The sequence below is a fragment of the Verticillium dahliae genome, genomic scaffold (genome assembly GCF_000150675.1).
Source record: "Verticillium dahliae VdLs.17 supercont1.9 genomic scaffold, whole genome shotgun sequence".
NCBI lineage: Eukaryota > Fungi > Ascomycota > Sordariomycetes > Glomerellales > Plectosphaerellaceae > Verticillium > Verticillium dahliae.
Genome location: NW_009276929.1, coordinates 49,177 through 63,472, shown reverse-complemented (window position 1 = coordinate 63,472; position 14,296 = coordinate 49,177). Strand labels below are relative to the sequence as shown.

At 47.4% G+C, this 14,296-nt stretch overlaps 3 protein-coding genes across 3 annotated transcripts; 1 reads left to right on the top strand and 2 right to left on the bottom strand.

The window, feature by feature from the left end:
- Nucleotides 1-1,686: 1,686 nt before the first annotated feature.
- On the top strand, nt 1,687-2,799 carry VDAG_04977 (endopolygalacturonase; the record flags this gene model as incomplete). Its single annotated transcript, XM_009654713.1, has 1 exon — nt 1,687-2,799. The coding sequence occupies one exon, from the start codon at nt 1,687-1,689 to the stop codon at nt 2,797-2,799; it is 1,113 nt and encodes a 370-aa protein (XP_009653008.1).
- Nucleotides 2,800-4,736: 1,937 nt separating this feature from the next.
- VDAG_04976 (retinol dehydrogenase) lies at nt 4,737-5,929 on the bottom strand. The gene has a single exon (XM_009654712.1). The coding sequence runs from the start codon at nt 5,866-5,868 to the stop codon at nt 5,230-5,232; it is 639 nt and encodes a 212-aa protein (XP_009653007.1). The 5' UTR covers nt 5,869-5,929; the 3' UTR covers nt 4,737-5,229.
- Nucleotides 5,930-9,742: 3,813 nt separating this feature from the next.
- VDAG_04975 (uncharacterized protein) lies at nt 9,743-11,070 on the bottom strand. Its single transcript, XM_009654711.1, has 3 exons — nt 10,779-11,070; nt 10,491-10,723; nt 9,743-10,442 (listed from the first exon to the last, which is right to left on the bottom strand). Exons 1-3 carry the CDS (start codon nt 10,956-10,958, stop codon nt 9,932-9,934), a joined length of 924 nt encoding a protein of 307 aa, XP_009653006.1. The 5' UTR covers nt 10,959-11,070; the 3' UTR covers nt 9,743-9,931.
- Nucleotides 11,071-14,296: the final 3,226 nt, after the last annotated feature.

Here is a 14,296-nt window from a genome sequence, read left to right as displayed (position 1 = left end):
GCCTGATTCTGATATTGCCCCTGAGCAACGCGACTCGGGCAGTTACCGTTCGTCAGAACAGACGAACCATGCCTGTCTGGGTAGCGCGGGATATGACCTCTCTTTTGAGATTTTTCCGTCCCCCAGGTATCCTTGTTTCATATTTTGGCACATGTGCCTATGTCAGCCACGGAAAGATTTTCAGACCGAAAGCAAGGGACCTGTCTTGAACGGTCCGTGACCCTTCTGCTTGCTGTTGTTTTTGGACTTCGGGCTTTGCGCCCGGCGGGAAAACCATCGCGCTGTATCATCGAATACAGATTTGCACTCAGAACAACCCCATGTTGCTAGCTGAAAGCATGTGCTCCCGTGGCGAATCGGCTTCAAGCAGACCTATGAATCGTGCATCGCACGCGAAAGCTTCCCCGGACGGCAGATAGCTGCCATGTCCACGAACCCAACAACTCTAAAGGTAAACATATTTTCGTCCTATCAGCGAATTTGCGTGTGATAGGTGCAAACTCAAGTCTGGCTTTCCGCGCGACATCGTGGTCTAGCTAGTTTGGGAAGGATCGACTTACGATGAGAAAGACGTGGCACTGCTGAGACCGGAAGGGCATCTCACGAGAGGATCCCAACACAGTCGTGGTGCAACCCCAAAAAGGAGCTTCATAGCACGAGATCGCACGCTAATCGTAATGATTGCCCTGATTTTTATCGGCGGTTTTAGGGAAATCACCACTACTGGCGCAAAATCAAACAACTGAAGGTTGTTGACTGGCGTCCATTGATGAGCACTGCAATACGACCTACTAGCGTAGGCCTGGGTGGACGGAAACAAATAGTTCCACGGGAGAATCGGTTTCGTTGCTTCAGAATAATTAAGATTCGGTTAGTCGGCACCAGACGGTGCCAACGATTCAGTTCTACGCACAATTCAGGCACGGAGTCTGGGGGGACGGCGCCGGCAGACGGGAGGGGCAAACGCCAGGGGTTTCGGCGCGCCGGCATCGTCAACAAGCATCTATCAAGCACTGGGCGACGACTTGAGGATGTCCGTCATTATCAGGAGGCGATGTGACAGGCCAGAGCTCGTGGCTCTGCATCCACAGCTGAAATGCGCCCCAGGTTTTCGCGCCATTATAGCCCCAGTCTTCGTTGTCTACTCAACGCATGACCCTATGCAATCCCCGTCGGACCCAGCTGTTCGGCTACCGGCACGCCGTCTCCTATGTGATGCGGCTCAAAACTGCAGTGCCAAAGGGTTGTGTCGCTCGAGGAGGTTAGGCAAACGCGCGGCCCAAGACCGGGGGCTACGGGGGTACCTAGTCCTCCAATGTTCTGGGCTTTCAGGCCCGTCGACATCAGCCCTATCCTGATTCAGACAGTTGCCCGGCTCACCTCCACACCTCACCCTGAGCTTGACGGCAATCTCATATCGCCAACCCGACTTAGTCGACGATGAGTGAACTGCAATACTCGAAGAATCTACAAAAGGGCGGCCAGGCGGCCATGGACTACCTTCTGTCTTCTTTCTTGGCATCGACTCCTCATCAGTCTATCCAGCTACTTCATTCTTTACATACTTTTCTGTTTGACATATTCATTTTCATCTTCGCTGCACCATATTTACATACGCAACAACTCGTACATACTCGTCTTCCCGTTTGATACGATACCCACATCCACTCTTTCTCTTTAACCAAAATGCTTACCAACGTCATCCTCGCTCTTGGAGCCCTGGCTTCCACCGCCACTGCCAACCCTCTTCCCGCCAAGTTTGAGGTCATCGAGGCTCGTGCCACCGCTTGCACTTTCACTAACACCGCTGATCTTGCCAAGAGCAAGAAGACGTGTGACTCAATTACCCTCAACAACATTGCTGTCCCCGCGGGCACCACTCTAGACCTTTCCAGCCTCAAGAGCGGCGCCCACGTCGTTTTCCAGGGCAAGACTACCTTCGGCTACAAGGAGTGGGAAGGACCTCTTATCCAGATCTCTGGCGAGAAGATCACCGTCGAAGGTGCCTCCGGCCACATCATTGACGCCGATGGCGCCCGCTGGTGGGATGGCCAGGGTGGCAACGGCGGCAAGACCAAGCCCAAGCTGCTTGCCGTTAAGGGCCTCAACAACTCGATCGTGAAGGGCCTCAACTTCAAGGACCAGCCCGTGCATGGAATCAGTGTCAACACGGTGAACAACCTTCAGCTCATCGACGTGACCCTCGACGCCTCGGCCGGCGACTCCAAGGGTGGCCACAACACTGACGGCTTCGATGTCGGTAACGCCCAGAACATTCTCATCTCCGGCGCCATTGTGAAGAACCAAGACGACTGTCTTGCTATCAACTCTGGCACCAACATCACCTTCACTGGAGGCAACTGCAGCGGCGGTCACGGCCTCTCCATCGGCTCTGTTGGCAACCGTTCTAACAACGTAGTCAAGACAATCCGCATCAACAACAGCAAAATTTCCAACTCTGACAACGGTGTCCGTATCAAGACCATCTCCGGCGCCACCGGCTCCGTCTCGGACGTCATCTACGACACCATCACCCTGTCCAACATTGCCAAGAACGGCATCGTCATCGAGCAGGACTACGAGAACGGCTCCCCTACCGGTACCCCTACCGCTGGTGTCCCCATCACCGGCCTCACCATCAACAAGGTTGTTGGTACCGTTGCCTCCAAGGGCACCAACGTCTACATTCTCTGCGCTAAGGGTGCGTGCTCCAACTGGAAGTGGAGTGGCGTCAACGTTACTGGCGGTGGCAAGCCCAAGAGCTGCCAGAACGTCCCCAGCCCTGCCGCGTGCTCTTGAAGGGATTCCTCTTTAGCGTTTATGACCACGACAAGCTAGCTCTTAGTGATTTTTTCTTCGCTTGAATATTGTCCAGAATATACCGTGGCCTGGGCTGCCAGCGGGTTTCTTAAAGTGAGAGTCCTTTCTTCGTGTCCCGTGCCCATGTGATTGTGACCAACAGGTTTTGCTCGATGGTCGGACAATCGGCGGGATTACTATGCAGTGTCCCACGGTTGACTGGTGCAAACAGAGCTGTATGGGTCTGTGCTGCGTGCACGGCAGTTACGAAATATGCAAGAGTCCACAGAGGGGCGGCGTGAGATGACCGACGTTCTACCACCATGGAACATAAATTTGACAAGAGGCGAACACTGACTTTCAAAACGCGAGAAGGGTGCATGTAGATTGATGAGCCGTGAAGAAACGCCCGCTGCTGACCACTGTCTTTCTGCCTCCACGGGTATGTATGAGCAGCTATGTGTTTTTGAGTGTGGTGCAGGGCTGAAACGACTAACAAATATCACATCTCTTATTCAATCAGGTTCGATAATGAGAGCCCAGTAATCATATTGCAATCTTGCTGCTCAAGTCTTGCCTTCGAAAACGAAAGATCGATCCAATAGCAGTTCACGTCAACCTACGAAGAATGCCTGCCATTCAAGCCGAACAACCATCGCAGGAGAATCCCAAAACAATCGGGATGGTCGTGGGAGTCGCAATGGGGGGACTTTTAGCCATTAGCGTGGCCATATTGCTCTGGGTCTGTTTCCTCCAACGATCTCCATGGGGCGCTTCCATGGTTTCGCTGAGAACTCGAGCCCTAGCAAGGCGGAATCAAGTCCCTACCGAGCTTCACAATAAGGAGATTGCCGGTGGTGAGGTAACAACAGATGGGATTCCCTGACGCGCAAGTGAACACTGAATGGGATGGTGTGCATGGAGCCATAAAAAAGGCCATTGGAAGTATCAGGTGATAGAGATGTTTGCGTCCTTGGATCACCCATGGAACCCCAAAGGTGGGGAATAGCTCAGTTGCATACAACTATCAATTGCAAACGAGCTTCTGTGTTTTGCCTTCGTTCACTTCCGCAAGCCATATAGACCCCTGTCGCTTCTTCAGTCTTCTCACGGGCCTACTTTCTTCTTAACGATGATCGACAAAGTGTTTGATGAAATCCCAGTTTTCTTCACAAGTTTCGGGTTTTGTGCCCGCCTTGCTCTTTTCGGGGTCACTTGCGGATCTGTAGGTACAAACGGCTGGAACTTGTGTGACCAAAGGGTCTCGATCTGCTTTCAGGCATGTCAGCTTTCTCTACACGAGTCCGAGTAAATGCTTGACATACCGGGCTTTGGTCTCATAGTGAGCCTCCTGGTTGCAATTTCGATGGCACCCGCAATGCGTGGAGCCTTCTCAGCATCGGTAAGGGTGCGTTGAAAGGCACAAAATTCTCTTGTGTCTTCACACGAGACGCTTGCGAGTGCTTGAGATTGGTTCTCCTGTGATGACTTGTCGTCGGACTTTGCCTTAGCAGCGACCGTTGATTTGCTGGAGTGTCTGTCCGGCGTGTCCATATTGAAAGTAGGTTGGGACCGCAAGTGAGTCACCAAGTCAAGTTAGGGGATAGTCGTCGCCAATGAGATGCGAATTTGCTCAGGGTTCTCTTTTCTGAGGGGAAGATTGTATTGCAAAGAGCAAGAGGGTGTTTCACGCGACTTGATACCCAATTCTGCTAAAGTGAATGCGAAGTTAGAAAGCCTAAACATATTTGGGGATCAATGAGATCAAGGTGAATGATTCCTCATGACGTCGAGCCCTTGTGCTCCGTGCGTGGTCCTGGATGATGGTAGGCAGGAACCCCTGCCTGCGGCACTTGCCTGTGTCGAGGACCGATGTTCCGAACAGGCAAGAGGGGGGGACGAGTTTCCAGTGTTGGTTCCAGGCTGGACAGATAGTGTAAGGTCATAATGCTTTCCATTTTTTTCATTCTTTTTCTTGTTAAAAAGACGATCTTGACTTGTTCCACGTTTTTCATCACCGGACATCCTCCCCATCGTTGCCAGCACCATCAGATGTGCTTCGCAGCCTCTCAGTATCGGAACTCCTGCCCCACCAGTTTCTCGCTGACGTCCAGAGCATCTCTGCGTCAGGCTTGCTTGTTGCCCAGGAGTAGACCTGTTCCTTAAAGGGATCTGCGAGCTGACAGTCGTCAAAGTAGCCACCATTGTTTTTTGCGATTGTTGGGTCAAAGGCTGCAAAGACATGTGTTGCCACGCCCTCGTCGAGATTTTGAACTTGCTCCCCGTCTTCTCGAAGCCCCACATGAATCGTGTGCCAATCCTAGCATCGGCTTGTCGTAGATCCTCGACAAAGTCATCAAATGGACCTGTATGGTGGCTCACCAAGTTCGTCATTATGCCGCCAGGATGAAGACTGAAGGCGAGAAGACCTCAGTCGCCGAGTTTCTCCGCCAACGACATCCCCATGAGGATATTTGCAGTCTTTGCCTGCCCAGAGGCCGCCCACTTCTCATAATACTTTCCGTCACTGAAGTTGTAGTCGGTCCACCGCATAGTGCCGAGGCGGTGCCCATTGCTGCTGATGTTGACAATCCGAGGTTCCTTGGAAGCTAGGATCTTATTCATGATGGGGTTTGTGAAGAGGAAATGACCGAGATGGCACGGTTGAAACTGGGTTTCAAAGCCGTCTTCGGTCAGGCTGAACGGGACGACCATGACACCAGCGTTGTTTACCAGAACATCTATGTGCGAGATATCTGGCGAAGTGATTACCATTTCGGCAGCCTTGCGTACATTGGAGAAAGACGCAAGATCCAGCTCGAGGGATTTGATCTCAATCTCAGGGTGTGTTGAGGCGATCTCATCAATAAGCTTTTGGAACTTGGTAGGTAGACGACCGGCGAGGATAAGCTTGGCGGGCTTTGAAGGCGCGATTTGTCGGATAAAGCTGTCCCCAAGACCAGAAGGGGAGACGCCAGTAACAAGGATTGTCTTATTGACGATGCTGGCAGCATAGTGGCGCACTAAATCGCTGGCTTTGGTATCCTGGTCAAAGATCGGTTTCGACATGTTTGAAGGCGGCTCAAGAGATAAAATGGTGTGTCGAGTGAAATTTAGATACCATGGTGGCTCTGCATGCAACATACTTGGTGCCGACCTCCATCCTTTTCAGCTCCTCAACGGACGTGTAGTGGCGACCAGAGTAGCCCTCGCATGTGAGGAAAGCGTGGACGGATTGGGCATAAGCCAAATCCGACGCCTTATCTCCATGCATCTTTTGCCGGTTAGTCTTGCTTCGACTATTAGCAAGAAGCACCGAATCTGGGATGTCGACCCAGAGATCTGCCAAGCCTGTGTGTTTCGTTTATCTCCGGATCCCTAAAGATGGAGATGCCAAGTTCGTCACCGGAGCATGTTAAGCCACCGTTGCAAGTGACGACAGCCTGGCTGGCACACAACAAGTTGCAGCATGAGCCCATGTTCGCGACTAATTGCAAATCTTCATAATCCACTTCCTTCACATTCTATATCCGGCACCCCGATCGTCGATAAAGCCGGCTGTGTCCAGCCAATAGGAAGCCCACCATCGTATATGGCACGCCCAATCAGGCCTGATACCCTAGGCTTGACGTCAGCTTTCATCAATGAATGTCATGTCCACCAAGTAAGGTACTTCATTAACCACTTGCCTTGGAAAGCACTGGTCCTGAGAAGCGATACATACCAGCCGTCAAAACTCCTCTGTAAATGCCTGAGACAATCGATGGAGGTGCCTCGCGGGTCTATACACCATGAATATTTTTGGTGTGCTTCATAGGCAGTCCCATTGATCGATGGTACCTAATTGTGCTCTGAATGGTCGGTGTGAACAATTAACCGGACCTCAGGCGCATCTCTGTGACCTGAAGAGAGAATCTTTCTAAGTCTACACAACTCGCCCCTAAAGTTCATATCCTCATGGCAATCTAGGATAACGTACTCCACAAGCGAGTGGAACACACAAGCGAGTGAAACACTCAACCACGACCGCACAAATAAAACCCCAGATATCTCAACCACGACGACTTGAATTAACTAAATCAATCGGTGTTATCATCATCTGATATAGCTACAATGATCTGACAGGTCCTTGAGTTATGTCCTGCCTTGCCGCATGTTCCACAGCGTCGAGGGGCCAATTCTATACCCTGCTTACGACCCCTACTCAGCTGCGTTTCCTGCTTCATCTGGACGTCTACCTCATTCTGGGCTTGAATGTCCTCTGCTTCGGCTATAGACATGCTTCCCCCTTGCCTGAGACGCTTTTTCTTCGCTCTGCGACGCTTGCTTAGGGTCTCTAGCTCCCCTCGTATGAGCTGGACCTCGGACTGTACGAGGGTGAGTTTATGCATGATACTCCGCGTTCCCTTTGCTAAGTGGTCAACGGCGCCGAGAATAGACGTTGGTGAGCTATCTTGATGACGGGCAATCCGATTTTTGATGTACTCAGACTGCGAAGTCGTCTCAATCGGATTGTTGGGCGTCCTCGAGACCCAAGGTTCGGGTATCCCTCCACTGCTCCCTGGAGGCGTTGGGGTATGTAACTTCACATCCAGCTTCGAAAGGACTGCTTCCGGGTTATGAGGAACGAGTCCAGCTCCCCTAAAGGCCCCTTGGATGTTCTTCTCCGTCATTACCTCTTGGGATGCTGTAAGAAACGCAGGGAAGAAGTCTTCCTTGGTGATATGGCTTATACCCGCCCGCATCTTCTTCTCGATTTGCCGACCGTACGCCTGCTTAAGCGGGCCAAAGCAGCCAATATCGAGAGGCTGGAGTAAATGAGATGAATGAGGCGGCATACAGAGCGCGATAATGTTGTTTTCCTTGCAGTAGGCGTCGAATTCGATCGAGTGGTGACTTTCATGTCCATCTAGAATGAGGAGTCGATGTGTGCCTGTTGTGCGAGGCCTGGTGTACTTATCGAAGTGCCGAATCCATTCCAGTCCTGTTCTATTGGTAGTCCATCCGTTTTCAGTCGTGGCGATAACCCAATCCTTTGGTAGGGATGTTTCTTCGTACCAGCTCGAGAGGTGATATTTGCCTGCGACCACGATAAACGGCGGGACGCACCAGCCTTGGGAATTAACCCCCTGGATCACTGTGACCCATTGTCGATTTCCAGGTTGTATGAGCTTCGTATTTGAGCGCCTTTCCGAGCTTGTGACGACCATTCCTGTTGAGATAACGCCCATCATAAAGCCGGTCTCATCGAAGTTGTAAATATCTGCGGCCGCAATGCCGTACTTCGCAACCACATTCCGTACAAGGCGAAACCACGCGTTTATCGCGTCTGGATCTTCACATTGGGCCCTCTTATAGTCGTATCTGCGAAAGAAACGCGTCTTTAGCTGTGGTTGTCGCTTGACGAAGTTTGAAGCCCAGTTGACTCCGACGTGTGGCGCGCCTCGGTCGGCGAGCAGCCTATTGGCCATATCTTCCACGTCACGAAGCCGGGGAGGAAATGATCGCGAATCCAGGTCCAGAATACTCTCAATAATTGTCTGCTCCTCTAAGGAAGTCAATGTCCTCGAATTCGGAGGGCTGTCGCGTCGAGAGATAGTTCCCTTCAGTCGTCGGCCTAGCGTCACATGGCTCACGCTGTAGATCTTCGCAGCGCTCCGAATGCTTAGCTTGGGATCTTTTTTGATAGCTTCGGTAGCAAGAATCAATTGAGCTTCTTTGCAAGGAGTCTCCATGTTTAATTGTGGGTAGAAAGGTGATGAAAGATAGGTGGTTGGGGAATCGCGACGGAGTGTTTCACTCGCTTGTGTGTTCCACTCGCTTGTGGAGTACGTTACCTAAAATAAGCTAGGCGACGCTGCTCTATCGAATCCAGACCTAGCCGCTCATAACCTTCATGTCAACCTGCTTCATTGATTTCAGACAACTGATGCAGTACACTGAAGAAATGTTCTGATCCGAAGGATCTGTGGGTAGTCTCAAGATACACCTCGTCGCGGTGGGGAGACAAATACGAGAGAAAACCGAGATCTCATGGCAGTATCTTACATACGTGGACGTGCAGTATTCTCTCTTATACCAGAATTTCTTTCACACAAAGCTCTCCACGCATTGCATCTTGCTGTCTATAAATACTCAATTTGGCTCGAACTTGGCTGGAAGCCGCCCACCTTGATCCATAAGCCACATCCGAGCCCATCTGGAACCAACAGGCCCGTAAAGACAAGACTCGCTCGGTCTGAAGCTTCTGATAGACAGCTTCGAACGTGCTTGCAACTCATGTTTAGAGTCTTATCCAAGCAACCTTGTAGCTCAACGTCAAGGTAGATGTCTAATCTCTGGGGGGAAACGATAGAAAGAAAGACGCGCAAGCAAGATATCCCACCGCTTGGAGGCACAAGCGTCCATGTACCTAGGGGCAAACCGGAAGCCAACTACATAGTTGATCGGACGTATCGGGAGATAGACGTCTTTCCTCATCGGCGTTCTGTGACAATGTAGCGGTGTGATGATATTCTTGGCTGTGTCAGGGCGACAAAGCAGAGCGGCACAGGACTCCTTGCAAGCAATTCATAAACCAGCGTCCAAAAAGTACAGAAATCGATTAGTCTCCGCCCATGAGAATCGTAACGGTCCAGACTGGAGCTTTCAGCGAGTTATCAAGGTTGATACCACCAAGGTCAAGTAATAGCCTACAAGAAGCTTCGTGTAAACTGAGGATGGCTTCGTAGCACGCTTGGCAATTTGGGGGTTGTCCAAGAGTCAGCTCACGTTTGCTGTAGTACTTCAAAACCTAGCTCGCTTACTTTGTGATTTCAAAACCATTTAATTCAGGACCAGCAAGCCTTATGGTCTTAAGACTGGAACAGACCTGCAGTATCCGTGGCAATTACAATGTTGTGCATTTTGTCGAACACTACACTATCACACTTGATCCTCAATCGAAAGCTCGTCAAAGTCTATTTCCCCTCTTATCCATTAGATTTGCCGACATTGCGAACCATTCTGGCTTTCGTCCGAATAGGTGGGGAGCGTGTCAACAAGAAATTAAATCGTTCATCATAACATCATATCGTCATGCCACCATATACTATCATAAGTCATGCGCCGCCTTTACTCTTCAGGAAAGGTCCTACCCTTGCGTAACAATAATCGCGGGCGGCGGTCGTCGGATCGCTAGCGAAGAGGGAACCTCCATGTCATCACTAGCAGCTGACGTGCTGTAGTCACTGACCGAGTTATTCCGACTCACACCAGCATCAACTGCTAGTTTTTCCCAATCTGAAGCCCATGCAGTACCGGGTGGCGTATGGCAGGGTTCAGGTAGAACCGGTGGCGAGTCGCTCCGCTGGAGAAGTGGTTCTTGATCCATGGGGGCTTCTTCCTCTTCAAGAATAGTCGTACAGCGGTTGCAGCCTGGCGGTGGCATCATGTACTGCTTCCTCGAACCACTGGATCTACTGGAAGCCATGGACGAGGCTGAGTCCATGGTCATGGTTCGGTAATGGAGGCCGGCACCTCTCTTAAGATCGTCTTCAAAAGAGCTGACTAGGCAAGAGACAGTTGTAGCTCGTGATGTGAACGGGAGCTCAAATGGATGGGTGGCGATCTCAATGGTCAAGATCAAGACAGTCACCGAGATCCTGTCTTGATTTAGTCTTTGAATAGCTCGGAATACAAGATCAACTTACACTCCAAATATGGAAATCGCAAGATTGGATCGGGTGATGACTGAATTGGAGTCCAACCGGGCCACGGTAACTGCCGTAAGAATGACCGATACAACCCATAAGAGGAGACTCAGTCTGGCGACAATAATTGTCCAAGAAACGAAAGGTGATTGGAGCGGCTGTCGCCGGGAGACTTCGTAGTTACGGAACGAGACAAAAAGGTGAAGAAAAACATATATTGGCGACAGAAGCGACTGTGAAAAATGAGCTAGATCGCTTCGAAATAGATTGAGAAGTGGGAGGACAAACCGAAAACATGACGAAGCTCTGAGTGATACAGCTCCGTCGTGGCGGGCCTTGTGTTTGGAAGTCAACCGCCGACGTGCTCAGGCCACCAATCGAGGCCATGAGGAGGAACAAAAGGGTAAGGAGTAGGATAATGGAGAAAGGTTTCGGACGGCTGATTAGCGAACTGGCATGTCCTGACATGGAGGACTTTGTGGTCGAGCGATTCAAGGCTGTCCGACATGGAGTCCACTTGTTTCCTCGTTCGCGTCATGGTTGCTGATGGTGATCGTAAGACTGCGAAATGTCTACGTCTTCTATTTCAGAGTTCGTCGCCTGGGTCGGCGCTTCACAGCTCGCATGTTATACCGACGAAGTAACGAGGCTGGGGCACTTCTCGAAAGAATGGCTGACACGATCAAGGATGTGGCGGGCGAGCAAACAAACATTCCAGGGCATGATAGCGCCACCTGTGGACTCGGGGCCAAATTTGGGCACTGGGCAGCGCGTTTGGAATGCATTGCTGGGGCAAGACCACAGACCGTGGTGCAGACGATGACAACATTCCAACGCCGCATAGTCAGACGAAGCCCCGAAATCTGCTGGCTAAAATAGGCTTAACAGCCGCTGCCTTGAATAACGCCTAGGTCTGACCGCTCTAACTCCATGGGGAGTGGAAACAGTCGCAACACCTCGACTTGCATCGTCAACGAACGGCTTCGGGTACTCAGTCGCGTGCAGTTGTAGCAGCTTTGGCATGTGGTTTTCCCAGTTGAACTTCCAGACCGCCCACTTCGTACATTCGTCTTCATTGAAAGTGATTCTGTTCTCGCCATCACCCCAGGCAGATCGTTGTGGAAGAGAAGGTCGCAACCCGTCCTCTCAGACTTGATCATACGAGGACGCAGCATGTGCTCCGAGCTGTGGAACTCTGTTGTGTTGTGGAGGTCTAGGGAGGAAAAGGAGTGTGTATTGCGAAGCTATTCTCTAGGGCAGGAGGGTGCCTGGAACTAAGCTATAGGAGGGAGGTGCCAGGGCACAGGCCACCTGGCATCAGGTGACTGCTGGAAGCCCTAGGCGAATACCACCAACACCCCCCTATAGGCACTATCTAAGGCATATTAGCTATTAAGTCTATAAGAGTCCCTATAAGCACCTCGTAATAGGCCTCTTTCCTAATCCTAGTACTCTAAAAATATAATCTCCTAGCTAATTAGAAGCCTAGGATTAATATAATAATAATAGCTAACTTAGTTTACGTTAATAAGGCGTAATTAGCGAATAAATTCTATATACTTCTCGAGGCTAAGGCCCTTTATAAGTCCGTTAATAGGCATTTTAGCGGAAAGTATATAGCGAAGCTTAAAATCGCTTATAGTAACGTATTCCTAAACTTATTTATATTAAATATCGATATAATAAATACGGGTAATATTAAGAGGGTTAAAGGTAATTATTAGAGTATTCTAGCTATCTATTAATAAAACGAGAGGTCTCGGAATCTATACCTTAAAGGCCGTTATAGTATCCTTAATCTAGTTTAGAGTAATATTTATAAGAATAAGATTAATAAATTTAGCTTTTAAGGTATTAAGAGTAATAAACTATTATTTATGCGATTTCTAGGCTATAGGGCTATTAATAAAGAAGATTATATATCCTCCTATAGAAGTATAACTATAATAATCGCTATATAAAGTATCGCTCATAATAAAGAGCTTAATATTAGCGTACTTATAATACTTAATTCTAAGCGAGAGGGTACCTTTAAGGTAGTAAAATATACGCTTAATAGCTATAAGGTATTTATTAATCAATCTATTATTCCCTTTATAAAGCTTTAAGATATTAAAGCTAATATTAGGGCAGGTATTATAGCTAAGATAGTTAAGAGTACCCGTTATTTCCTAGTATTTCTTTAATATTTAAGGGTCGTATAAAATAATATCTAGACGAGGAAGTAAAGAGCCTAAGGCCTAAGGGGTCTTTATTAGATTAGCTTTATTAAAGCTAAAGCATTATAGTATCTTTTAAGTATATTCGCGTTAGTATAGTAAGGTGAAGCCCTTCTCTCCCCGCATAGTAAGGCTACCTCCGCGGGAAGCACTTCGTTAGCCTCAATAGAGTTAGTAGAAGAGGAGCTCGTCTCTAAGTTAATAGTAGAGTTGTGAATCTAAGTCTCTAGGGGACGAGGCTAAATCGATAGAGGGACTAACTCGTGGTTAGGAGGAGGAGTATATTCCTATTAAATATATAACTTAGGGGGCTCCGAGTTAGTAGTTTCCTTAGCCTTAGGGTACTTAATAGTAAGCTATTTAGTAGCTTTATAAAGGGGGATATTAACGAATTTAGAGATATCGTAATCTATAAAGATAATATTATACTTATATCTATCGATACTCTTAAGGAGATTAAGGGTAGCTTTATATTAGCCCTCGAAGAAATATATATCTTAGTAGCGGATAACGCTATCGCGCTTAAGAATATAGACGTTAAAGATATAATTATAGGGACTATCGAATCCTATAAAGAAGCCCTTCTAGGCTTACGCTTCTATCTTATTAGCGTATAAGGGGCGGAGAATGCCCTTCTTATATATATAAGCAATATAGCTATATATATATAAATATTAAATAAAGGGCGTCTACTATTCCTTAAGAAGGCCGAGGAAGCTAGTAAGATATTCTTAAGGAGCTTTATTATAAGGGTTCGACGATATAAGTAATAAGTTAATAATTTCTATTATAATCTTAATAGCGTAGGGCTATAGATTAATAGGTAATCCTATTATAATAATAATAATATAAATAGCTTCTAAAATACTACGATTAGCGCGTTCTATAAAGCTATTCTAAGCTAGGGTATTAAATATAGATAGATAGAATAAAGCGCCCTCCTTAGCTAGTATCGACTTAATATTAAGGTTATCGAATTCGCTACCTCTATTATAAATAATAGAGACGATAAATAAGCTAATAAAAGCCTTAAAATAATAAATAAACCTTTTAATATAGAAATAGGTCTCCTATTTAATCTTAATCTTTATAAAATAGATTTAATAAAAGCTATTATAATAATTAATAATATAGAAAATATAATAAAAGCTATCCTTAAGATTTAAGGGCTTATAGTTAATAAGATCTATAAAGACCTTATAGCTAAGGGCTAAAGATAAATAGGTAATAGAGCGATTTACGACCTTAATACTCTTAGCTAAGCAATAAGCCTCGTAATTAAAGTTATATATTTCCTAATAATTAAAGAGGATATTAACTTTTATATAAATATCGATAATATACTATTTTCTAATATAAAAAAGGTATTTATATATAATATAGAAAGGAATTACTTTCTTAGATTTTATCGTAATAATAGTTATACTATAAATAATCTTAATAGGAAAATTAATAACAGTAAGAATTAATATTATTATAATACCCTATTCCTAAATAGTTCTCGTTAATTAAATAGTATTAATAATATATATTATAGATTTAATATAGAAATTATATTTAATCCTTAAACGATTAAGAAAGCTTAAT